The sequence below is a fragment of the Vipera berus genome, assembly GCF_964194415.1.
Source record: "Vipera berus genome assembly, chromosome: 1".
In the NCBI taxonomy this organism is placed as follows: Eukaryota; Metazoa; Chordata; class Lepidosauria; order Squamata; family Viperidae; genus Vipera; species Vipera berus.
The window spans coordinates 178,478,941-178,505,565 of NC_138202.1; the positions used below are offsets into that span (position 1 = coordinate 178,478,941).

Consider the following 26,625-nt stretch of genomic DNA (forward strand, 5'->3'; position numbering starts at 1 on the left):
ACCAGCTGCCTGCAATTAGTGCAGGTTCGCATCCCACCAGGCTCAAGGTTGACTCAGCCTTCCATCCTTCCGAGGTAGGTAAAATGAGGACCCAGATTGTTGGGGGCAATAAGCTGACTTTGTAATAATGCCGCTTGGGTGTGTGTGTGAAAGCCCTAATAAGCAGGCATATACATAGAATGAAGGCTACTGCTAAGCTTGTAAGCCGCCCTGAGTCTTCGGAGAAGGGCGGGATATAAATGGAATTAAAATAAATAAAATAAAAAAAAATATTCAAAGAACTAGGTGTCAAAATGTCCTCTTGATATCTCCTTGCAATGACTGCAGCATGACTGTCCTAGTGGTTTTGTTTAGATACTGAATGGCATTTGGAGAGCTCTTTGGTTCTCTAGCATTATCTTCTGGACAAAATTGCAGTTAAACAGAATTACCAAAGCCCAATCATGCCAGCATCCCAGCAAAAAAGATGCTGTGGTCAGTGGTATGTATCCAGAAGAAGTCCAAAAGAAACATGGCTTATTCTTAGGACCATTTCCAAGCACAGGTCATTCCCCAAGACAACCAGAGGAGGGTTAGTCTCATGTCCCAGTTTAAGTCTGTGGTTGGTGGCTAGATTTATGGGGCAGGTTCTTTGACGAATACATGGAGCACAAATCATCTCCCAATTTTTCACCCACATTGCCCTTCTTTTTTCTTTGTTTTGTAGGTAGACAACTTAACTGATGAAAGCAAAGTATGAAGTGGAGGCAGGGGTGGGCAGACACTAACAATTTTGGGAAAGGTAGAAAAACAGGAAAAGCCATTGGCAAACTGCCCTAAAACTGGTCATCCAAATATAACACTAAGAATGGGCTACGTTTTAACAGTCATTTTCCCTTTTATTCATTACCTACGAACGCATATATTGTTCAGTGTGCTTTAAGGTGCCAGCAAGGGACCAAAGTCACTGGCTGTTGGGCAGTGTACAAATTTAATTAAATAAGGAATATTGAGCCTACCTGGCTTATTGAGCCCACCTGGCTCAATATTCCAGGTAGGATTCTCATAACATGACATTTGAAAGACTTCCTGCCTGCCTAATTATAAGAGGTATAGCCATGTTTGTCCATTATTAACAAATGCATAAAACAAGTTGCACCTAAAATGAGTTTCCTATTATTATTTTCACACAATTCAAATCAGCAAAGATAGAAGCTTAGAATATACAAAAACATAAGTAAAACAATTTTTTTTATATAAGTAAATGAAAGGCTCAGAAAATGAGGACCAGTCTTGAGCTTTCTGTGTTTCATATACTAGGGATGCCATACATTTGATTATCACAGTGATAATCAAACATATTATCTAATAATCAGAAATGCAGCTTTTCTGAACATTGTTGCTGTCAAGCTATTTGGAGGGTATGCAGGGACTTCTGTTCAAGAGAATAATCTGACAATAGAACAGTATTGATGATGGAATGCTACAAAAGTAGATTATATGATTAAAATGTAGTGTGTTTGTTGCATCAAGGATCAGGGCCACAGGAAACTGGCTTTGTCACACAGTTGCTATGTGTTAAGTATAAAATGCCTGCAAAAGAATTTCACTTTTTTCCTGGATGTCTTTGTCTTAATGTTACTCTTTTTTCTCTCCTTCCATTGGCAGGTATGATTTTATTGAAATACGGGACGGGGATAATGAAAATGCAGATCTTCTGGGAAAGCACTGTGGAAACATTGCTCCACCTACTATCACTTCATCGGGCCCTTCTCTGTATATCAAATTCACCTCAGACTATGCGCGTCAAGGTGCTGGCTTCTCTCTGCGTTATGAGATCTACAAGACTGGTTAGTGTTCATCTACTCCCCCAACCAACTCCTTAGGCCTCTTTCAGTTGGGGCAATCTTTTGAATATATTAATCGGCAATATGAATGTCCTTCGCAAGAATTCCGCAGTCATGGTCTGAACTGAAAATATGTGATGAGGCAGGCCTTCTCTCCCTCCCTCCCTCCCCTCTCATTTTGAGTTTCTGATAGAGCAAAAGGAACATTTTAATGTTGTCTATAACCAAATCATTTTCAAGAGTGTATGGCTTCTCTGAAAAAGAAAGCCAATTCTATCAGAAATTAAAACTGAATCATTGTTTCTCTAGTGTCCTGGAAAACGCTAAATGTGTGCTGTATGCACATTGAAATGAGAAATTCACCTTAACTCAAAGATGTAGGATGCTTTTGATGAGCTGAGCTGTTCTTGTTCATGAAACAGCTTTGCAAATTTGCACTTCTACTCACCAGTAAAGCAAGGGAAAAGTTGTCAATAGACTTATTGTTGGCAGGATAGTGGACTGCCTTTGTTCAGCTCCTTCTTGGAAATTCAGAAATCCTGTCTAGTTGATTATTAAACTATTTCCAGGTTTCACTGTTCTGAGGAAGAGGTAATGACTGAGTTTCTTCAGGAAGGTGTTGATGACTTTTTCGTTTGGCAGGCTTGGGAGACTGTTCTTGGACTTGACAGTCTTCTCATATGAGAATGTCCTTATTAAACCTTACATTCATCTTGCCTTAGTTCTGCTCCCCTTACCGAATCTATTTCATCAACATTTTCAAAAAGTGAAGTATCTCATGGCATATTGACAAGGTATTTTGGTTTCTAAGAGAAAGTAGCTTCTTCATTAAGTGATCTAATTTATTCTAGAATTACAAAGAACATGTTTTTTAAAGTGTCATTTAGAGAAAGCTTATTAAAGTCAAGACTAAGCAAGAATGGCCCTCTCTACCCATCCTGCCACCTCATGAATATGCAATTCCAGCACTGATCAATAGCCTTATGTTTTCTTTTTTCAAAAGGCCAAGGATTTTGTAACTGGTATAATGCTGGCTTAAGTGGGCTGCTGTTGGCATTGCCATCAGGGGAACCTCTTGAGCTCCAGTATTCAGAATGCTCTTTTAATAATATATATTTTTTAAAATTCCTAGTTTTGGAGAAAGTGAATCAGTGCCTCCTTACATTGGCTCTGTAAATTCTAGAGTGTAAAAACAATTTTTGTTCCTCATTGCAGATTCAGTGGGTCTTGAACAAACAAGAGAAGGTTTGTGGTCATAGGATCTGAGTCTTGCTCATATTTTCAATGGAAATGCACAGAATTATATCACTGGTAAAAAAAGGAAAAAAAAAGCTATGAGGAACTGAAAAGGGCATGAGGCAAACAACATTTCTTATCATGCCCAGAAATCTTAATGAAGCCTGGAAGCATGTAGGGATTATACAGATTTGAGAGACTCTTCTTCAACTAGATTATGCACTTCTTCAACTAGATTAATCTATGGCAGCACATTTCATACAATTTTTTTTCTTAAGCTGCCTATATCAGGTTAGGAAAGAAGTTGACATGACTTCTAGATCTGAACTTCAGTGATTTTGTTCTGGTGGAGCACATAGGCTATTAGATTTCCAGAATGTAGAGAATAAATACTATCCAGTTTTGAAGATATTAACTGATGAAAAGTTGCTCAGCGAACAATGTTAGAATTCAGTTCTGAGTTATCAGACCAGTTTAATTTAGGGGTTCAGTAAAAGTGTGCTCTTGTGAAGTTCTGGAAGGGTTAGATCCTATATCAAATTCCTGCGTGCTCCTTGTAATTTTCTTCTTCACTCTGAATTCCCTTTCTGTGTAAAATGTGGACTGCTCTGGAAAAACAAGACCTTTGCATCAATTGTCCATGTCTGAACTTTGAATTTCAATCTGCAAATTCCTCATTATATTTGAAGTGGGAGGTAAAATGCACTTTTATTCTTGTATTTTTGACTTAACTGGTTTTAGTTTTACTTGTCCTCTTTCTTTCTTTCTTTCTTTCTTTCTTTCTTTCTTTCTTTCTTTCTTTCTTTCTTTCTTTCTGTTTCTGGTGGGTCGTCTTTATTTGGTTTATTTGTCAGTAAAGCACTAGGTCATAAATGGTTTTAACGTTTAATTTAACATCTCTCTTTTAAATTTAACAAAAATTAATTGTAAATTTAATTCATTTAAGATGAATTAAAGAGGACATATGAATAATAAATCAGAAGAATGACATGGAACCTTGTTATGTTTGATTTTCAAAAGCGGCCATATTCAGCTAATAAAGTTCCTGACAGGAGACAAAAAGACTAAGATAAGAAATCAGTTTGTGGGACATTATTTGATTGGCTTAAAGATCAAGAAAACTAAATAGAATTAGAATATTTTTACCCGGCATGACAACACTTCAAAGATCTGTTTATAAATGGGGAGATATTTCTTAGAGAAAGTGCAAAGTTGGAATGTAAAATGGATTTATTAGTTTAAGATTAAAATATCACTTTCTGGTAGCTCTTCATTAATAGATTTTTTGCTGATTACAATTGAATTATGAGTTTTTTACAATTTAATTCTTGATAAGGAATCAGGTGTGAGAAAAATATATTAATTGAAATATTAGAGACAGTATTAAGTTACTGAAGTTATTTCTACTTGTCTGGAGGGAGGAGGAGTCATGTTTTATATATTTTTCTTTTTTCTTTTCTTTTTTCTATCTCTTTGCACTTCTCTTTTTATATTTTTCTTAGTTTTTATTATCTTTTATCTTTGTAAACTCTGATAAAATTATTATTAAAAAAGTAATTATTAGAATCATAGCATCATTCACTGATGAGGATATCGGTCAGTAGTGGGGAAAATTTTAACATATTCCTGAAAGTTCTGTATGTGTTTTGTACTGTAGAGTACAACCCTTTAAAATTAACTCCCCCCCAATATAATACATAAGTATAATGTTCAAAACACACTCTCAAATGTTGTTGGTCAGTGATGTTAACAGATTTGATGATTTGTTTTCAGATGCTATTGAATTAGCTGTTCAGTTAAATCTCACTTGGTTTGCATGATGTTTGATTTAAATAGATTTCCATAGCTTCTCTGTGTTTAAGTCCAGTCCTGCTTCTTCAAGAGAAGCAGAAGTCTGTGCAAATTGTTAGAATGGTTGTGGGAATTGTGTTAACTTTTCCTTGGAAAAACCAGCCAGGGGCACAAGAATGGTGAAAGGTATCTTCTGCTATAGTTGTGGAATCAGAGGGGCTTGTAACCTTCTCTTCCCATTTCCCTCATCTTAGTGACCCGTAGCCTAGAGAATTCAATTGCCTATTGTCTGTTCTCTCCAGAGCAATGGCCTTAATGCAATCATGGCCTAAAGAGAATGCAGCCTCCTTCTCCCTAAGGCACCTTGGCTCTGCAAAAAATAGAAGGCACTTAGCTGCTGAGGCACAATGAGGGCCAGTGTTGGGGTCATCCCTAAATAAATGGTAATATTGTCCCCATGGCTGGCAGTTAGAAAGGCATTCCTTAAGGATAGAAATAACTGGCATTTCAGTTTCGATGATTACCATGGATGAAGGGAGAAAGGCAGCTCTGTTTCTCTTTCCACCAGAACCCTTCACACATGTCCTTCCTTTCCCAAGCAGTCTTAACTTAGCCATTGTTGAAGAGGTGCTGTTTTTCCAAGGCTTAAGCTGCTAGTCTGCAGGTGTTGTTTCCTGAGAATTGCCACTTGGATGAAAAATGAAATGGGGACAGTGATATTAATAATTAATATTTTTGCAAGGCGGGAGCAATTTTCTGCATGAGGGAATTAAGTGCTTAAAAAGAATGCCGATGAATAACATAGCACAGCCTGGCTACGGTAAAGGAAGTGGCTGATGATGAGGTTAATGCTGGGCCTTGGCCTTCTTGTCTCTTTCTGTAGGCTCTGAAGATTGTTCTAGAAACTTTACCAGTTCAAATGGCACCATTGAATCCCCAGGCTTCCCTGATAAGTATCCACACAATTTGGACTGTGCCTTCACCATCATGGCCAAGCCGAAAATGGAGATTGTCCTTCAGTTTTTAACGTTTGACCTAGAGCATGACCCTCTGCAAGTTGGGGAGGGAGATTGTAAATATGATTGGCTGGACATCTGGGATGGTATTCCTCAAGGTAAGGACTAAAGGATGCACTGCCTGTGTTTACTTCTCGGGATGGCCAATGTCAAGCGAACAATTCACTTTGAGATTGAAGAATTCCGTGACGGTCATAAATTGCAAATATTGTCACTGTTTTGTGCAATCTCATTTATTGTTGCTTTGTTCTTAGAAAGGAATTAACTCTGAAGGAAAATTAAATCTCTTCTTTGTCTCTTACTCTTGAATCTCTGCCTTTGTGAGTTAGTGCAATTTTAGGTGACAGTGAAATCATTTTAGAGAAGAGTAATCTGATTTATATAATTAGATGAGAAATTGAAATCTTTGAACTCCTGAAGTATCCTGAACTTCTAATTAGAAAAAAAGGACAATATTTTTTTTAAAAAATCCTACACTTAGTTGCTTGCAACAAAGTTCTGCATATAATATAATAACAATTTTTGTGGATAGGGGGCTGAAAAATATTCTCTATTCACACATCATTTGTGATTTTACATGTCAGGGAAACAATGCATGTGTTAAAAATATAAATAGCACTAAATGAGTCTTTTCACAAGTACATAAATTCCTGTTTGTTTTCTGTGAATATCTGTGAGGGTGTGGGTGTGGGGAACTGAACAGATGTACAATAGATATGTTACTTTGTAGTCATATGCCTTTTCTTCTCAGATGTCAAATTGTGATAAGTAGGATTTACTTCCAGATCACTTCTATAGTTATTTATCTTAAATCATTCATCTATTAGGATGCAGTTTGAAATATTAAAAGCTGTCCTATTAAGTTTTGTGGACCCAAGTCGAAGGTAGGCACTTTAGGCAACTTGTACGGAATGCAAAGGTTTATTTATTTCAATACTTGTCTATAAAGAGAAGCTTCTGCAAATTTGTGGCATAATACATATTAAGGGTGTTATTTAAAAAGATTTACAATGTTTCATTTTATCTGGTTGGCATATTTATTCCTTCAACTGTCTATCTCTTCATTTTTTCCAGCCAAGGAGAAAACATCCCTATGAGATGGTAAACAGTGTTTTTCTTTCATCTCTTTTGCAGTTGGGCCCTTGATTGGCAGGTACTGTGGCACTAAAACTCTTTCAGAGATCCACTCAACTACCGGCATCTTATCCCTCACATTCCACACAGATTTGGCTGTGGCTAAAGATGGGTTTTCTGCTCGCTATTATTTGGTCCAGCAGGAGGCGCCAGAGAGTAAGTTGGCAGGTTGTTTTATTTTCAAGCACTGTTCTAGACCTATAGTGTAGTTAGAATATATCTATTTTAGGATATCTTTTCTGATCCTTACATTTAGAAGGGAGAAATAACATTTCAACAATTTTGGCACTGATAGCTGAGATTTGGAATTTGAATTTCATTACACCCCTTAAGTTTGTTTTTCTGTTACATTTTGTCCCCCCACCCCAAAAAGTGAGATATTGATGCTTAAGATCCAAGCTTCAGTGCCAGTTATTTGAAAGTGCTGTAGAAATTCTAAATACAACGTAAAATCTCAACATTTTCTTTAAAAAAAGAAGAAGTGTAGACTTAGTTATAACTGTTTTGTATAGGAAGGCACTTGAAGCTATGTTTAGAATTCAGGAATTTGAAGGCTTACAGTGTTACCTGTTGTTTCTTTGTCTTTTGTAAGATCTACGCAATAGCGTAGGCTCTCAAACTGTGGTTGCAATCACCAGACATCGTGAATAAATATTGAGAGGGTCTTACACACTCAAAGGAGGGCTATTCTCAGAACTTACTCCTGTTCTCCCTGGACAGGCCAGCGCCTGGTTTGTCTAAGCCAAGTGGAAGCCTAGTCTGGTGGGATTCTTGCTGTGCCCGAACAAGCTGGCTGATGGATTGCAGCTGTGTGTCTGTATCAGAACCCTGTCAAATTGCATTTTTTTCCACTGTTTGGACAACAACTATTAGCTTGTCCAAGCAGAACAGGAGCAAATTCACTCCTGCTCTTCTTGAACAGATCATCTGCAGGCCAGAAAGGGTGAGAAATTCAACCTATTGGAAGTGTTAAGAATGGGCATCTGGGAGGCCGACAGCTTTCATTCCTGTCCTTAGCGCCCTCCCTCCACATAGATACAGGAAAATCAGTTTGCAGTGGAGGAAGAAAAAAAATGCTGAAATGAGCCCCAAGCAGATTTCAGAGCCTCTTTAGTTCCATTGTCAGCCTTAATTTTGAGAGAGAGAGAGAGAGAGAGAGAGAGAGAGAGAGAGAGAGAGAGAGAGAGAGAGAGAGAGAGAGAAAGTAAAGCACCAGCCTACCTATAATATCCTCAAGGAGAGGAGAGTTCCACATTGCCTGTTTGTTCCTCCTCCATCTCTTCTTGTTTGGGACTTATGATTAAAAGTAAGCTCCTATAATCAATACAAAGTCAGTCTGCCTACAGAGGTTTTAATCTAATTTTCTTTCTTTACTATAAGAACAGAAACAATGTCAAACAAATTCCAAAATCAATAAAAATGGACAAGTATATATGCTGCAGAAAAGCTCTTTATTAGAGATGACTTGATAATCAGCTATGAAGAATTTCACAATATTTATTTCACTCGCCAAGTGCAAATTTCCCAGCCTTTAGTGCAAAATTCTATAGTTTTCTCTCTGCAGTAGTTGCACCACAACTGAAAATGGATTTCACTGGGCCCTGCATTCTTTCTTCTGAATTGCTGATATTTAACTTACAGATCCGTAGAGGTAATTCCGTACTTCAGTAGCCGTAAACAATTTGATTTGATAGGATGTTGGTGTTAGGGATTCATTTAGGAGCGGAACCCACCATTCTGTAGAAGAGGTTCTCTTCAGTTTCATACTCTACCTATTCTAGACTTCCAGTGCAACAGTCCATTGGGAATGGAATCTGGCCGGATCTCCAATGAGCAAATCACAGCTTCGTCTACATACTCTGATGGCAGGTGGACTCCGCAACAGAGCCGACTCAATAGTGATGATAATGGGTGGACTCCTAATGTGGATAGCAACAAAGAGTTCCTGCAGGTATTTTCAGTTTTTTACATAATAGCCTGCAGTAACGACACCTGTATCATTTAGAAAGATTGGGAAGCTGTGGTACGGGGCTTAAGTCAAATTTGCCAAAAATGGAGTCCTCAGCTGGCATTCTTTTCTCTAAAAAGTTTGGATTTTATTTGTCCATTTGCTTAGACCCCCATAGCATGTCATGGCTAGGAACTGTCCCCTAGACCTTTACGTTCTTTCCCCTCCCCATAGCTCATTTGTGTACTTTATTCTCGAACCAAATGGATTCTCCTGCTGCTAAATCAACCTTAGAACATGAGCCTTGTAGGGTGTTTGTTGCTCTTACCGCAAGCTGAGAGCTGCGAAAGAGGCTTGAACTGCTGTTTGGGAAAGGATGTATGTCTCTCTGTCTTCATGAACGGTTAGGGCTGTTAACATTCCTGCAGAAGTTCTTGGCTTGACCTGGTGCCCCCTGAACTTTAATGGGCTTCCCAGAGGCCAGAGAGGGAGAGGCAGAGAGCAGGAGAACGCACGTTGCCACTTATAGCCTTGTTGATTCTAAAAGAGGGAGACTTTCTCATGTGTGTTGAGCCAGTATAACTAGAATAATATTATTCTTCTGGGGGATTGCAGTGTTCAACAAATGGAAACTTCAGTAAGAGTGTGTGAAAAAAATGCTTTAACAAGGCCTACATCAAAACAACAGATGGTGGCAAAGTTGGTGATTGCAGTAGGAAGTATTAGATGGCACTTGCCATTAGAGGGGAAAAAAGAGGTTCTCATTTGCTGCCCAATTCCAAGTTACTGGGCTGTCATATTGATCTTGTATGAATTAGACCCACTGAACATCTCTGACAAGCATGAAGTGAACATCATAACTTCATCTTATGAGTGAAAAGCATCCCTCCCCAATATAAATTGGCCTCTACAGTTGATAAATGCAGTTGATAAATAGTCTGTGGTTTAAGTCTGGATTTATTTGACTTCAGTAACAGGAGAATCAAAGTTTTAAAACCCTTTGCCAAGCTCAGCATATCCTTCCTGAAGCAGAAAAATTCTTTTCTCACTACTGAAATCTGTAACTGACATAGCAAAACGTTGGGTGGTTCTACTCTGTAAGACTAATGATATGCTGTTAAAGGAGCATTCAGCCTGCTTATGCTCAAAAATGTTTGCACTCGAATGCTGCAGTACATTATTATGATTATTTTTGCTTGCAACTGAGGCTGTGACACAGTTATGCCAAACATTTTGTGAAAATCCTAGTGAGATTTTATCCTAGAAATGTTTACAGTCCAATCCAACAAGAAAGAGACAAGCGGGGGAGGCAATTCCAAAATGTGCTATTCTTGTTCAATTTTGGAAGCTGTAACAAAACCACAGACTGAAAACATTTCCTTCTATGGCTCACATGTTGCTGTATCTAGGAATGTTAACTCAGCTGAAAATTGATCCTATTAACTTCTTATACTGGGACAGCATTTAGATAGAATAGGAACTCCAGACATGGCCAGTGGCAAATGCTGAAGCTGCATCAGAGGGATCTATTAATATTGAGTTATTGTTATGCTAATTTATATTAGCTGAACACCAAACTGATTATCAGACACATGCTCCTGAAGCAACTGCAGCCCAGCATGGGTTATTCTGAGGAACCTTCTTAGCACTATAGGCTTCTTGTGTATATTGTTGATATATCTCTGAGACACTATGGGGTTCAACTGGAAGGCATCCCACAATAGAATGATGGGCTCATTGCATTTTTATGACAGTAATTTACTAATTCTCTCTCATCTTGGTCTGCATTTTCATTTAGTTTTATGGCTATTGAAGTATCACAAGTATATTATATCTGAAAGAACCTCAAATGTTTCAAGTAATGGGAGTAAGCCTTTTTTCCTGCTAATCTCCCCCTGTCATCGCCCCCTGCTCCCACAATAGGTGGATCTTCGCTTTCTGACAGTGCTGACAGCCATTGCTACTCAGGGTGCCATTTCCAGAGAAACACAAAATGGATACTATGTTCGCTCATACAAACTGGAGGTCAGCACAAATGGAGAAGACTGGATGATGTACCGGCATGGCAAAAATCACAAAGTAAGTGTTTCTCCTCCTTTCTTTAAACAATTCCAAATTTCAAAAAATTATCTTGATAGTGGAATAGAAGAACTCAGGTCTGTAAGGCATCTTTGGTATTTCATTCAGCTTACATCAAAAGATGCAAAAAATGAAGTCCTCTTCCCCAGTCATTTTTCTTTTCTCTTGAAAAATGTTGAAGTTGTGGACAAATCTTGAAATGTTCCAGTAATCTGATTGCCCGTCTTCTGTTGACTTGGAAAGCTTTTATGAATTGGGAAGGGAAAAAGGCTGATATGCATCCGTTCTTCCCAGTAGCGTGACTGTAGTTGCTGGTTGCTAGGGTGGCCGGATTGAGGGAGGGGGGAGACGTTCTGAGGAGATCGGGGCCATGAACCCTCCCTGTGCTTGAACATCCATTGGAATGAAGGCAAGGAAGGACCAGTTGAGTCCATCTACAAGTATAGCTACAGCAATCCCAAGGAAAATTGTACTTTTGTAGTAGACCAGAGAAGACCCAGAAATAAAACAGAGAATGCTGGGAGATGGAGCTTGAATAGGTGCAGATGTGGTGTGATACCAAGTGTGTTTTTGGAAAACACACTCTGTTGAGCTTATACCTTGCAGTGTGCTTTCTGACTGCCAATGAAGGAGAAAATGGTCTTGCAAGACTTATGTTTTGCTACATAAGATTCATTGAGCATTTATGGCCTGAGCCTCATGCACATGCTGGGTTAACAATCACAAAACCACATGAAACTGCACTTCAGGAATTATTGAAGCCTGGAAAATGAAAGGGCACAAATCCTGAGAGAGGATCATGATGTCCTAGAGAATAAAGCCCAACCATAAATAATAAGAAGCAATCTGGTTTGTCAGGGATAAGGGAACTATAGCGACAGTGCTGGCTGGCAGCGATGCATGGGGTGCTCTGAGTCCATATTTGGCCTGCCTGTAAATACAGCTGCATTGACCCTCCCTGATCTTCCCACCTCTGAATGCCTGGTCTGTGTTCAATGGGGATTTGGGCCAGGGGAGGGAGGGAGGGAAGTCCCTTCTTTTGTGCCCTGGGAAGGTGTGCCAGAGGGACATTAGTGAAGAGCACAGCTGTGTCTAATAAAGCTGTAACTGCAGGGCAGGAGGGAGAGGGATTTTGTATTTTGTATTTTTCTTTGGAGACACTTTTAAATTAATCCTCAGTGTTGTACTGCTGAACAGAGCAAAAGAGTGAGCTATCTTAGGTCAAAGGGGACCCCCCCTCCTCCCCCCTGAAACCCTCACTAAAGCAGCAGCTTCCCCCAGGAGAGACAGGTGCTTATCTGTTCCCCCTGTGTGTGTCTCTTCTCTGTTATTGTCAGGGAAATGACAAAGAAGCTCATTTAAACTCTTGTTTTCAGGTAAGAGGGTGGTCTTTTGTCAGTTGTCTGAAGGGAATGGTGTCACGGTTTCTCCTATTTCTCCAAGAGACACAGTGCTAGGCCTGGCCAAAACTGTTCTTGCGGCCAGTACAACAAAGGAAGCCACAGAAGGTTATTATCTTCTAGTCGAGGTGTTAGCTCCCATCCAAAAGAGCCTAGATAGCAGTTGAGGACATTTCATGTCCATGTTCAGTTCATGTTCCTCAAGACTGCCTTTCTCTCTCTATGATCCATTGATGTTCCAGTTTCTTGTGTTTTGATTTAATGTGATCCTTTGGTTGGTGGATCTCTTTTTTTTTAAATTTTTTATTAAATTTATTGTTTAAAAACATTGGACACAGTACCAGCGGGCTGACAAACCTTTTTGTCTACAATGTTCAAATATATATATATACATGTATATATGTACATCAAAGATACACTTAAATACACTTAAGTTACAATTCAGTAAAATAACAGAATATTTAAGACAATGAGCTAGTCTGTAAAACCTATTAAAGACCTTTCTTTTTATCCCTCCAAAGATACAATTTGTTCCAAATTCTATAATAGTCTGATTGATCTTTATTCTTTAGTTCCAAAGTTAGTTTGTCCATTTCTGCGCAATCCCAAATTTTCCTAATAACCTCTTTTTCTCCTGGGATCTCATTCTTTTTCCATTTTTGCGCAAATGACATTCTAGCTGCTGTGATAATATGGATCGTTAAATATAGCACATCTTTAGGATATTTCTCTTTCGTAATTCCCAACAAGAAAAGTTCTGGACTAAACTCAATATCTTGTTTTAATATTTCTTTCAGCCAAATCCAAATCATTCTCCAAAATTTTTGTGTTTTACTGCAAGACCACCACGTATGGAAGTATGTGCCTATCTCTTCAGAGCACTTCCAACATTTGGGAGATGCTGTTGTATACATTTTTGCTAGACGGGCTGGGGGAAGATGCCATCGATAAAACATTTTAAATAAATTTTCTTTATACGATGAGGCCAGTGTTATCTTTTTATTTCTGTCCCAAATTGTTTGCCAAGTACCTAAGTCAATGTTATGTCCTAAATTGTTGGCCCAGATCAACATGGGATCCTTCACTTGCTCTTCAAACAGCTTATATCCCAAAAGCAATTTATATAAATTCTTTATTTGTTTGGAGTCTGGTCCCAATAATATTTTGTCCAATGCTGTTTCAGAGGTATATATCCCCCATTCTTTTTTATCCTTCCTAAATCTTGATTGGATTTGTAAGTAGGCCCATGGTTGGTGGATCTCTTGAGAACCTGGGAAGCTTGGAGTGGGGAGGGGCGGATCAGGGTTCCTTTAATCCCATGGAACCTAAGCCTCTCTGCCTTGCTATGGCTTCCTTATACTTAACAATGCCCAAATGTTTTTTGCTGAACCTGAGCCAACTTTCCAGCAGGAGAGAGAGAGAGAGAGAGAGAGAGAGAGAGAGAGAGAGAGAGAGAGAGAGAGAGAGAGAGAGAGAGAGAGAGAGAGAGAGAGAGAGAGAGAGAGATGAAAGGAAGAAAGAAAAAAAAGAAAGCAATAAGTTCCCTGAATTTGAATTTGGCAAATATGACATTCACAACAAATTGAGATGTGAGGCTATTTTTGAAAAGACTTTTGTATCACCTGAAGTGTATCATGATTTGTATCATGAAGTGTGGCATGGAAAGGCAGGGATACCGGTGGTGTTCATGTCCTCATGTGTATCCCTGTGATTCCACACTTGATAGCCTTGCCCAGGGAAAGGTGGAATCTTTCTGTATTTGGTCGAATACAACTAGGATTGCTTCCTGTCCTCCTTCCACCTGCCATGCATTCACGTTCGGGAAGCCTGCATGATAGGGATTATGAGCAGCAGGAAGGATTTCTAAGTATGCTCAGCCAAACCTGTGAGCGTGTCCCTTTTGGATTTTTCCTTGCACTGTGCAAAGGGGTTAAAGCAGAGCTTGTGGGGAAAGGATTGCTGTGACAAAACTGCCATTGTCACGCTCACTCCACATATATTGTCTCAATTGGTTTGCCTTATGTCTTGGTAAAATTATAATAGGCCAGTGACATTACGCCTAGTTTTTAAAATTACTTTTATGTATTTTATAATCTCTGGTTCCATCGCTTTAGATGCTTTCAGCATTTAATGGTTGCTAGATGTTACCAATTTTAAATTATTTAAATTACCTTGAATTTTCTGAGTGCGTTGGAAAGACTCAATATAAATCTATCTAATGAATAAATAAATTAGCAAATAAACTCAGAAAGTTAGATTCTCTATGAATAATGAAGGCTACAGTGTGAAAGTTGCCTCAGACATTCATTTTATGTCAATGCAGGTTTTATATTCCATAGATTGTGCAGGAAATTTTCCCTTGGGCAAGTGCCAGGTGTGTACAAATTCCTGTTAGAAACTGATGCTGCATCCTTAGTATTTCAAAACTGGTTTCCTGCAAAACCTCCATGGCTCAGGCTGAAATAATTATGATTTGCCAAATAAAGTTGTCAATTTTGCTGCAGCTTGATTTGATGCTAGAGAGTACAGGGGAAGATGAGAAGATGAAGAAGACTGTTAGATCCTTTAGTAAGGTGGATGGGATCCAAAGTTAATGGTGCTATCAACAGGTTGGCTAAGGCCCACATGTCCAGGAATCTAAGAAAGAAGATAGAGTCAGGCTAAATAACTATTTGAGAAGAAAAATGATATTTTTTCCCAGAAAATCAAGTAGTTCACCATCCTTACTTGCAGTTTTTACTGAGAGAGAGAAAAGAGAAGGGAAAAAGCAAAGAGAATTTGAAGGCTAGCATATTTTTAATTCTCTGGCTGCTGTCAGGGTTGAAAGTGCACCCAAGGCAAGGGAATGTGAATAAGGTTTTAGGAAGAGGAAACAAAATAAATGAGAGTATATAGCAGTTGAGGACAGATATATCCTTCCCCAACTAGTACTGGATTTGAGGGCAGAAGAGGGGGAAAGAGTTAAAAGGGATTACCGTATCCAACACCTGCCAAGAAGTGAGGGAGCCTTCCTAAATATCTCCAGTGATGCCCCATCACCATCATGGTTTTTACCTTTCTTGCAGGAATTTGAAAAAAATATAAATTCTTTCTTGCAAGAATTTGACAAAGAAGCTGCAGGGTAGTGGATAAGTGTCTCAGGCCCAGAGCAATTGACAGCATCACCCAGCCAGCACTGGGACAATCTATCAGAAATGGAGACAGGCTTTAGGGTGCCAAACATGTTTGAGAGAAGGGGACTAGCAGAGAAAGAACATTTGGCAGTGTCAATTTCCTGACAGAATTCCATGGCCCATATCAACTACGGTCACTACTTGGACTTAGAGCACAAGGCAGAGAAGGGCAGTCCAAGAATCCTCACATGCCATCCATTTCCTGTACCCACTTGCACTGTCTTTGGACATGCAAGGCACCTGTCAGAGTTTAATCTGCAGGGAAGGAAATGTAGATCAACGCATGTACATACACGGATTTTTTTTCACAGACTCAAACCTTTATGTGCATATTAACATTCTGGGATTTAGAAAGCGCTGTGTGATGTGAGAACTGTGTGATGTACAAAGAACACAATGACATTTTCAAGGCCAGAAGCTCCTTTCATATTTCCAGAAGATTAGGTTAAATTAGTTCACTCTGAGTCTCGATGTCAATTCTGTGGTCCAAGAGGGGAAGCAAGACTTGCCCTTGCATGCTTTGAAATGTTTTGGAGTAAAGAATAGACAGAACTGCACATAATAGCGATGTTGATAGGCAATTGAATGATAAGTGTTTTTTAACACTTAAAACGGTTGTGAATAGCTTCTTGATTCCTCTTGTATGCTGCTTATCCTCCTTATCGTCACAGCAGCACTGTGATGGGCTGGAAGACTGGGAGAGGGGGGGGGGTTGATAGATGGTGTGACTTTGAACTGAGATTCCCAAGCCCCAACCTCTTCCTCCTTCCATATAAGCTGCACGCATTGCACTGCTTCTTGATTTGGTAATGCATAAGAACAAGAAAAGGTTGCCTGCAACATTAACAACACTCTAGTTGTTTTTGCTACTTGCTTTGGAATACAGAACTGTGGAGCTCAGTGCCTGGTTGGGTCACAGTATATGGCAGGAGGGCTGCATTTAGTTTGGAGGTCCCATGGACCTGTGAGGGGACCTCACATGGACCTGTCACATGGACCTGTGAGGGGGAGGTGGATGGTAGGAAAGAGCTATATAGCAGCACTGGGACTACATTGTGTTAAAGATGGTATCTTATCACTATTGTTATGAGACTAAAACATTTATAAACTGATATTGTTGATCATTTGCTATGATATGAATATGAAAAGGAATGAGCCATTTCTGAATTCTGTCCCTCTGGACCCTAGGATTGCATTGGCTTTTTGGCTGCTGCCACCCATTCCTAGCTCATATTTTAGTGGTTGTCCATTAGGACTCCAATATCCCTCTCACAGTTACTACTATTGAGCCAGATACCACCTATTCTACAGCTGTGCATTTGGTTTTTCTTGCCTAAATGTAGAACTTTACTTTTCTCACCAATGAATTTCATTTTGTTAGATAGGGCCCAATGTTCAAGCCTATCAAGGTCGTCTGTATCTAAAGCCTATCTTCTGGAGTGTTGGCTATTCCTGCCAACTTGCTGTCATCTGCAGATTTGATGAGTTCCCCTTTTATCCCCTTGTCTAAATCATTGATGAAGATAATTGAAAAATACTGGGCCTAAGACAGAGCCTTGGGATATCCCCTGCATGCTTCTCTCCTTGTAGAAGCACTTTCATTAAGGACTACACATTGAGTGTGGTTGGTCAGCCAGTTACGAATCCATCTAGTGGTGCTGCTGCCTATCCCACATTTTTCTATCTTATCAAATAGTAAGTTGTGGTCTGCTTTATCAAACGCCTTACTGAAATCCAAGTAAATTACATCACATTTTGTTTTCTTAGTTTAAGAGTCTCAGCATGTACATCTGTCAAATCCCAGAAAAACTGGGAAAAAGAAGAGTAGCAGGATGAAGCAAGCTCTAGGAAACCAAAGGTGCAAAAGCAAATTGGGTCCTATCATTTAACCCATGAGATCTCTGGCTGATGAGGGCTTGAGGATAAAACATGTAGCTCAGGCCAGTGTGGCCATTTTCCCAAGCAGGATTTTAATGCATGGTGTCTTTTATAATCCACGTCTTTCTTCTAGACAGATCTTTAACTTTTTCTTTTTTCTTTTTTTGCTTAAGTTCTAAGGCTATTCCATTTGGTAGGAATCCCTCTGCTGTGTTAATTTAAGGCTATGTGTAGGGGTGCACCAACTCTTCTGTGGAACTGAAATCCCAAATTCCCTAAAATGATCCTGCAAAGTAAAAATCAGGGGAAAGTATCTGGAACAAAGGAACACAGGGATGAATGAGAAAAGATAACTTAATTTTATCTTTTTATTTTAAAATTGGAATTTAATATTTTTTATACATGTGAATAAGGTGGACATTAAATAATGAGAGCTGCGTTCCTCTTTCCATTATCTAGCCCAGTAAGAATAGAAGTGGAAATAAAATCCGGCTATTTAAATTGGGTGCAGATCAAATTCTTTACACATGTAGATCTAAATACAACTTTAGTCACATTCTTCAGCACTAGTCAGCACTGGTCAGGATGTCCAGGTTCTAGGTTAGCAAAAGAAAACTCAAGTTGGGGGTTTGTTTTAATGATTTGTAGGTTATTCTCAATGTAGTATCTGCTAAACTGTATAACATGAGTGCCAGTTTGCTGATCAGCTCTAATCAACTGGTAGATTGGAATTAGTCAACCTCCTTCCCAGATATGTTACCCTAGATCAGGGGTAGGCAACCTCGGCTCTTTTATGACTCATGGACTTCAACTCCCAGAATTCCTGAGCCAGCTGGCTCAGGAATTCTGGGAGTTGAAGTCCATGAGTCATAAAAGAGCCGAGGTTGCCTACCCCTGCCCCTAGTTAATAACATGGTCAGCGAACACACCACTAGGGCAGAAATTGCAGTCCAATGTTTAGGGAGGTGACTAGATTGGGAAGGCTGCCATAAGCATATAAATTGAACTACACTTCTGTTCATGTAAGTAAATTAGTTGCATGAATTGCTGAGTTGACACAAATATAATCAGCTTCCAGAACTTCCCCAATAATGTATCAAAAGGAAGGTTTTCTGGCATTCTCACTGATAATGTTGGTTGAAAACTTTGGGAGATGTAATCTATCACCTCTTGAGGGTAATAGGTTGGGAAGGCTAATGTAATATAGTAATTAATCCTGAAGTTGAGCTTAGCGTTTCATTGTCTTTCGTACTGAATGATGGTGTGCGCCTGAAATTTTTCTGCTTCTTCTTTGAAAGTCTCTCTCCCTCTCCCCTCCTCTCTCTCTCTCTGTCAAAAGATAATCTCACAGCTTTTCCTTCTTTTTGCCTTCAAAAAGTCCTGAACTCCTAATCCTCTTAATGTTTTCTGACTCCATAGGGTAATATAATCCTGCCCTAAATCTAAGAGTCCAAGAAGGCAGATAGACACACACACACACACACACACACACACACACACACACACGCAGAGAAGTGTCTTTCAAGCTATCATCCCTTCCAAAGAAACATAGTCACTTTTTCTCTTTCATGCCCTTACAAATTCTTGACAACAAAGCCAGCACCAAAAATAAATAAGGTAAAAGTTCTGGGGGATCATAACCAGCCTTTGTCTCCCTTCCCTCTGTCTTTACTTCTGATACTGTAACTGGAAGGGTTTCTACGCTCACTGGAACTAATGTAGCTTTTAAAAATGAAATGACAAGGGAACACTTTTACACCAAGAGAAGCATGAATTTGATTTAGAGTTGAGGACAATTGGAAACATGTGGGGGCTCAGAGGGCATAACAGGGAAAGAAAAACATCCATCCATATTGTTTTCCACACTCTTGTGTCTCTAAAGAAATTAACAATGCAGATCAGCATTTCTTGATTACTGGTATATTTCTGTATCTAGACACCTCAGGTAATCTGAATTAGTGAAAAAAATTGTGTGTGGGGTAAGATAAGCAGAATGTGTATCTCTAATGCTGTTGCAATTTAAAGTTGCAATTGAAAGAAAAGTTAGATATGAGCTGGATTCCTTTCAGTTATTCTAAACCAGGGGTAGGCAACCTTGGCTCTTTTACGACTTGTAGACTTGTAGACTTGTAGATTCCATGCTGGCTCAGGAATTCTGGGAATTGAAGTCCATGAGTCATAAAAAGAGCCAAGTTTGCCTACCCCTGTTCTAAATCTAACCTGTAATCCCTAAGACATTCTGCTGTGTGGCCCCCTTTCCTTCTTTGATTTTTCTTGATTGTATTGTGCCTGAGAGAAAAGACTTAGAAACTCACATATCTATTGTTTCACAAAAACATCTTGTGCTCATTAAAGGCTATTTTTGAAGACTGCTTGAGGCTTGAGCTACAGTGAGAGGACTTAGTAAAAGATCTGCCATATCACAGTAGTGGGTTAGTGGGTTAGACCTAGCTTAATAGGTTAAAGCTGAATAGTCCTGTCTTATCAATTTCTTTCATTTACATTTACACTTTCTGCCTTAGTATATATACTAAGACTGATCCTGTACAGAAAATCTGATAGACTAGAGTATAGTCTAGTTTATATGCCAATATAAATTACCATCCCTATTGGTATATAGTGAGATCCCATTTAAAGTAAGTTTGCATTAGCTAAATACAGTGCTTTTTTTTTGGGGGGGGGGGGGGAAAGGTGCCGGAACTCTGTTCTGTGGGTGTTCTATGACAAAAAAAGCCCTGGCTAAATAAGTAAAGAATTGTTGACGTGAAATATTTAATATCTGTGAAGAATATGAAGTTCAAGTATTCTATGCTAGTTTGTGATGACAAAAAAAGAAAGCCACCTCTTAAAAGCTTTTAATGTTGCCTTTTTCCCTTTAAAAGCATATCTTCCTTTGTGCTAAATATGACTTTAAAAACTTGCTGTTTGCATTTAGTTCCAATAAAAATGAAAGCCTGTGCAGAATATTCTCTGCAGTAGATCAAGTGCAAGGATTTCAGAAGGAAGAACCACAGCTTGATTTCTTCAGATTATTTGCATTTTTGCAACTGGTGTATAGAAACCTGAAGCTAATCCGAATATTTTATGCTTTGAACACAAAGGCTGTGATGATCAGATTTAGCAGCCCAAAGTAGCTGATGGCATCTTTGGGGTTATTCATACATTCTCCTTCAGAAAGGCTCATTCCAATCAAGCAGAGTTGGATGATAGTCATTCATATTTCATACCAGACTGAAGATGAAAAAGTCTGGAGGTGACAATATTGCCACATTACAATCTGGCCATTCATGTCTCATTTTCAGATTCCCCAGTGCTGTGTAAAAGGAGACCACCCTGGGCTTGGCTGCCTCATTTCTTCTGTGCTGCTCTTATAAATCACATTCTTGGAGAAAAGATGGCTGCTAGGACTAGGGGAGGATCACTATGAATTTGCTTCTGAATTACAATTTGACTGCCATCCTGTGGTTGTTAGGTAACAAAGAGTTTATAGTACTACAGGGAAGCCTTCAGTTCTTACATTGATTGGCACATTAATTTATGCTGATCAGTGTGGCATCTGATTAATCAAATGTGTCTGATTTTGAAAAGGTGAGCTGGAGAGGAAGTGATGGGGAAACACCCCGTTGATTCATATAATTTCTAGGTTATTTTTACCTGCCTGTGGCTGCATTTGGGGAGCAAGGATCAATCTCTTTATTGGAGGGGCTCATCTATGTTCTACCTACCTCCTCATTAATCTGTGATTTTTTTTTGAAAAAAAAAGATTTAATTCACCAGATTCTCTCTCTCTCTTTCTCTCTCTCTCTCTCTCTCTCTCTCTCTCTCTCTCTCTCTCTCTCTCTCTCTCTCTCTCTCTCTCTCTCTCTCTCCCCCCCCCCAAAGTTTCACATAGGGCCAGAAAAACTGCCAACAAATATCGTGCGCAACTATAAGGGAATAGGGACATGAGGGGGGAGGAAGAGGAGGAAGTTGCCTGATTAATCATCTTATGTGAGACATTAAAATCCAAAAATCAGCAGTTGTTCATGTTCTGTGTTTTGCTCCACAAATACAAGTAGTGTGGACCTGGGTGTATCAGGTTTATTCTTAACCAAAAAGGGAGTTTGTGGTTTCATTATAGTTGTGGACTTTGCTATCAACTCTGATACCCGAGTCCCTTGTGAGCAGATTGGATTACTAACCATAAGACTTGATACAGGTCTTTTGAGGCATGGAGAGCAGGTGTCAGGCAGGTTAAATCTGTAATTTCCAACACTTAAGGGAAACCTTCTGCCTAAAAGTGTCCTTAGTTGAGGACTGCATCAAGGACAGTGATATGTGAAGCAATTTGTAGCTTCAGCTTGGGGGTGGGGGGAAAGTACCATTGTTTTGGGGACCTTTAGGAGCAATAATCGATGGCAAAGGAAGAACAATAAAAATACTTATGCTGTATAGGATTTAAGACGTAATAATTTTACTTGGAAGAAATACAGCAAGTAATTCAGTTTGGATCTTGCACTCAGTACAGTAGCAAGGAAAATGCTCTTTTTTCCAAAGTGACTGGAGCCCTAGGTAACTCCATGGTCTTTGAAATAGCATAATCTGTCTAAGAACATTTGGTTTGATTTTTGTTGCCAGTTACACATACCTAAATCCTGCTGTTTCTGGAGGAATCTTCAGGCTTTGCACATCTGTTTGGAATTAGGCACCTGGCTGAATCATACTGTGTCTAATGAATTGAGCCTAAAGTTGTGATGAGCTGGAAGGTTGTTAACATTTATCTTTGAAAAAATAGTGTTTGGATTATTTATCAGCTATACAGAAAGGATTTAAAAAGATGATGCCATCACAAAATTCTTCCTGATCCTGTTCCACCCTTGTAAATGAGAAAATGCAAGTTGCTAAAATGATTGGCACACGACACAATTTCAAATAAGAGCAACCCCCTAACTTTCACACCACAAAGGAGTCTTGAATCAAAATCCGTGTGAAAACTAAGGAAGCAAGACAGAGAAAAAGAGAAGTCACCATATGGAATAAGTCAGCAGAAAAGGTGGCTGAAGGGCAAGGAATTAAAATCTATTCCAGAGGAACAACTTTGTAGAAAGAAAGAGCCGAAGCTGGAGTTGCAAAAATGTTGAAGAAGGATTAGAAGAGGACAAGGAATAAGGGTACAGGAATAAGGCTAATGGGTCTCCCTTGCCTCGGCTTCTTAGATGACATGCGGCAATGCCACCTTGTGTGGGTTGACTCAACGTGGAATGCTTTACCGCAGTATCAAAATACATCTGCACGCACATACATATGGATATTGGCAGAGGTGAAAGCCACTCACGGCAGACACCGATACTTCCAGACTTCCTGCGGAAAAGGATATCTGGTGACTGCTGAGTAAGGGAAAGATCGGGGAAAGGGTGGTCTGTTGGGATAAAATAGCGTATTCAAAACACATCAGTCATGCTGCCAGTGTGATCTACGGTGTATCTCTTTTGGCTTTGCATTTCTGCTCTACTCGAAACCTCAATTATCAGCACAGATTTACAAGCATATATTCTTTGCTACCGTGTCACTATTTTGCTACCCTGAGGGCAAGGAAGTGCTAATTATGCTAACTACCTTGCCTGCTTGCTGTGACTCTAGCATGAAGTTAACAGGGAGTCTTCTCAGTAGCACTGTTCTTCTCCCCCACCCCCCACCCGCCACAAGCTGCATGACCTGATGGTGGGGAGAGAATGCCACCACCATCACCTTTGTCACTCCCCTCTCAGCTGAGGTGCTTGCCAGGGCACGTGCTCACGAGTGACCAAAGGAGGCCCTTGTATATGGTTAGAGGCATTAGCTCTACACTGGGCTAGCCTTTTGCCCAAGGCTTTGCATCAGCGCCTTTCTTCTCAACGCTCTGTGTTTAGTTAGAAGGACGGCTCTCCCCTGCCTTTCATGCAGAGCACAGGTTCATACAGCGGCCACAGCGGTCGTGATACATCGGTTCTGGCAATCAGTTTTGGCCCCAAGATGACTAAATTGTTTCAAACGGAGGAAACATCTGCATTATTTCTTTAATCCTAGTTCCCCTGGAATCTGAGGGAGATGTCATAAGATCTCCAAACAATGCCTTGCCTGAAATCCCAGGATTCTTAATCTCTAAATTGTTTAATTTTTACTTTACAGTCAGCGTTTGTTTAGGCTGCATTTTCCTTAAGCCCATCTGAAGGTGCATACAAATTTAGTGATTGCTGTATCCAAAACAAACAAACAAACAAAAGTATAAGAGAACACTATGTAAAACGTTGATTGTTTGGAACACAGAGACAATATTACAAACACCACCACCAGCAGCAACAACAACAACAACAGTAAAAGCCCTCTTGTTGTCTGGCGAGATCTATTAGAAGCCACCAGTTTAGGAGTCCCAAATCAGATCTAGAAGGGCCCCATGGCTCTCAGTGATATTCTCTCTCTCCTCACCTCTTAGAGGTTTGAACTGCTCCTTCCTGAACGTGGCTACTTAGGAATTTTCCTCTCCAAAAGGCAACACGTCAGGGCGGTCTTGCTTTTATGGTTATGCCATCAATTTTCTGTATTTTAATGCTATGCTGTTAATTGTAAATTGCTGGACTCTTTAGAAATGGAGCAGCATATAAACTCTTTAGAAATGGAGCAGCATATAAACTGAAGTAGTAAAAGAGCCATGGATAGGGCTCGCAACTTGGGAGTCCTCCTAGATTCACGGCTTACTTTGGAAGATCACATAGTAGCCGTGACTAGGGGGGCTTTCGCTCAGGTTCGCCTGGTGCGTCAGTTGCGGCCCTATCTGGACCGGGATGCCCTGTGTACGGTCACTCATGCGCTCGTGACCTCTCGTCTGGACTACTGCAATGCTCTTTACATGGGGCTTCCCTTGAAGACCACTCGGAGGCTCCAACTGGTACAGAATGCGGCCGCGAGAGTTGTCTTGGGAGTTTCTCGGTACTCCCATGTTACACCTTTGCTCCGCGAGCTGCATTGGTTACCAGTTGTCTTCCGGGTGAGGTTCAAGGTCTTGGTGATGGTCTTTAAGTCCTTACATGGCATGGGTCCGGAATACCTCGGGGACCACCTGCTGCCGGCGTCGACTCCCCTCCGCCCTGTGCGTTCCCACAGAGAGGGCCTCCTCAGGGTGCCTCCGGTCAGAGAATGCCGGCTGGTGGCCCCCAGGGGGAGGGCCTTCTCTGTGGGCGCCCCGGCTTTATGGAACCAACTGCCGGTTGAGCTCCGGACGGCACCGGATCTTCGCTCCTTCCGGCGCGGGCTAAAGACCCATTTATTTGAACAAGCTGGCCTGGCCTGATGGGGGAACGTTAGGGTTTTAATGGGTTTTATATTGTGATTGTTTTAATTGGGCAATTATTTAATCCTTTTTTAACTTTTGTATTTCTATTTATATGCCCTGTTCACCGCCCTGAGTCCTCCGGGAGAAGGGCGGTATATAAATTTACTAAATAAATAAAAATAATAATAAATATGGGAACAATTTCTTGTAGAATTTTTTGGGGCCTTTGTATTAAACAAAGGATAAAGCAAAATTGCTGCAACTTTCCCGAGCTAATAAAAAGTAGAAGAAAAAGGGAAGAAATGGTCCATATGGTAATTAAGGATTATGACCATCTGGTAAGACAGGAGTTTGTTTGAATAATTCTGCAACATACGTTGCATCAAGTGAAAATCTTATTAAAATGTCTGCACATGGACATAGAAAAGAAGTGACTGTCATCTTTTCTTGGAGGGATTATAATTCCATGGGAGAAACCAAACATTGTACACTAACAACAGTCTTCACTTATTAATTTGTTGATTTGAACTGGCATTGCCAAAATTTGCTGGAGACAATAATCATTACTGCTTACGCCCACTCTAAATATTGAAACTCAAATATGAATGAGCAAAATCTGTAGTTCAAGTTATTTTTGTTTGTATGCTCTATTTTAGGCGAATGAGATCTAGATTTTAGGAGGGTTTTGAACATCTTGCACTTCTGGGAATTAAGCCAATGTGCTTTCAGATTTGTCTGTTCAAAACCAGAACTAGTTCTTATTTAATTGATTTGTCTGGAATTGTATTTTTATGTTGCTGTTGCAATATAGTAGGACTGAAGAGTTTCACCCATTGAGTTTAGCACTGTCATTTGCACAGGAGTAAAAAATCTTTTTCTAAACATGGTGCAGAATTGAAAATTATTCTTATCCAAGGCAAAGAATTCAAAGGGAAAAGTAATTACTCCTGTTTTGTTTTATTACATAGCCAGGTGCTTATGTTCCCTATCTGTTCTTTTCTGTTTTGCTCAGTTTTATGCAATGAAGGAAGTACGTATAATGTTAAGAATGTCTCTTTCTCAGGTATTTCAGGCAAACACCGATGCTTCTGAAGTGGTTCTCAACAAAATCCATGCTCCAGTGCTGACTCGGTTTGTGCGGATCCGTCCCCAGGTTTGGCATAGTGGGATTGCCCTTCGACTGGAGCTATATGGCTGCCGAATTACAGGTGTGTATCCTTTCTGTCGCTAAGAAAGACTGACCATTTTCTGTCTGTGCTTGACCCTACAAATTGTAGCCTAGTTGCTGTTGGTGTCACAGCCGTGGCAGCTTCTTGTGCAGAGAAATGGGGAATGTTCTGAGATGGGCACTTCAGATTATCTCATGATGCTATAGAATTACAGTTTTGGGAAGGGGACAGGTATCACTTAGCCCCCAAACCCCAATAAACAAACCAGCTTAGTCCACTGACTACATTGCCTTTACAGGTAGTCCTCACCCTTTGACCATAATAGATGCCAGAATGACAGTAAGTTATGTTGGTTGTTAAGAAGGTCTGCATGTGACCGCACCCAAATTTATGACCTTTTTTGCAGCAGTTATTAAGCAAATCCATTGTCCATAATGAGCATTTGGTGCCTGAAACCAGAAGTAAATAATCACTTTCTGGCAAAAAAAAAAACCACCACAAAAAACCATTGGAACTTGCAATCACACAACCACGGGATGGGGTGGGGGTGGGAAAGCCATCAGATTGAATTTGGGTCATAAGTAGTACCTGGGGAGGTCCATCATAACTTGAATGGTCACTAAGTGACTGATTGTAAGTTGAGGACTATCTGTACTAAGACCTTGTCTCTGGAGGGAGGTTCTCCTT

At 39.9% G+C, this 26,625-nt stretch overlaps 1 protein-coding gene across 2 annotated transcripts in view; it reads left to right on the top strand.

The window, feature by feature from the left end:
* NRP2 (neuropilin 2) overlaps positions 1 to 26,625 on the top strand; it is a gene marked incomplete at its 3' end in the record, with an annotated part of 202,589 nt that overhangs the window by 83,324 nt on the left and 92,640 nt on the right. For both annotated transcript variants that reach the window (XM_081333416.1, XM_081333417.1), the window contains exons 3-8: positions 1,648 to 1,829; positions 5,737 to 5,967; positions 7,004 to 7,159; positions 8,785 to 8,954; positions 10,875 to 11,030; positions 25,833 to 25,977. In XM_081333416.1, the coding sequence (XP_081189542.1) occupies positions 1,648 to 1,829; positions 5,737 to 5,967; positions 7,004 to 7,159; positions 8,785 to 8,954; positions 10,875 to 11,030; positions 25,833 to 25,977 (1,040 nt within the window). The remainder of the gene's footprint in view (positions 1 to 1,647; positions 1,830 to 5,736; positions 5,968 to 7,003; positions 7,160 to 8,784; positions 8,955 to 10,874; positions 11,031 to 25,832; positions 25,978 to 26,625) is intronic.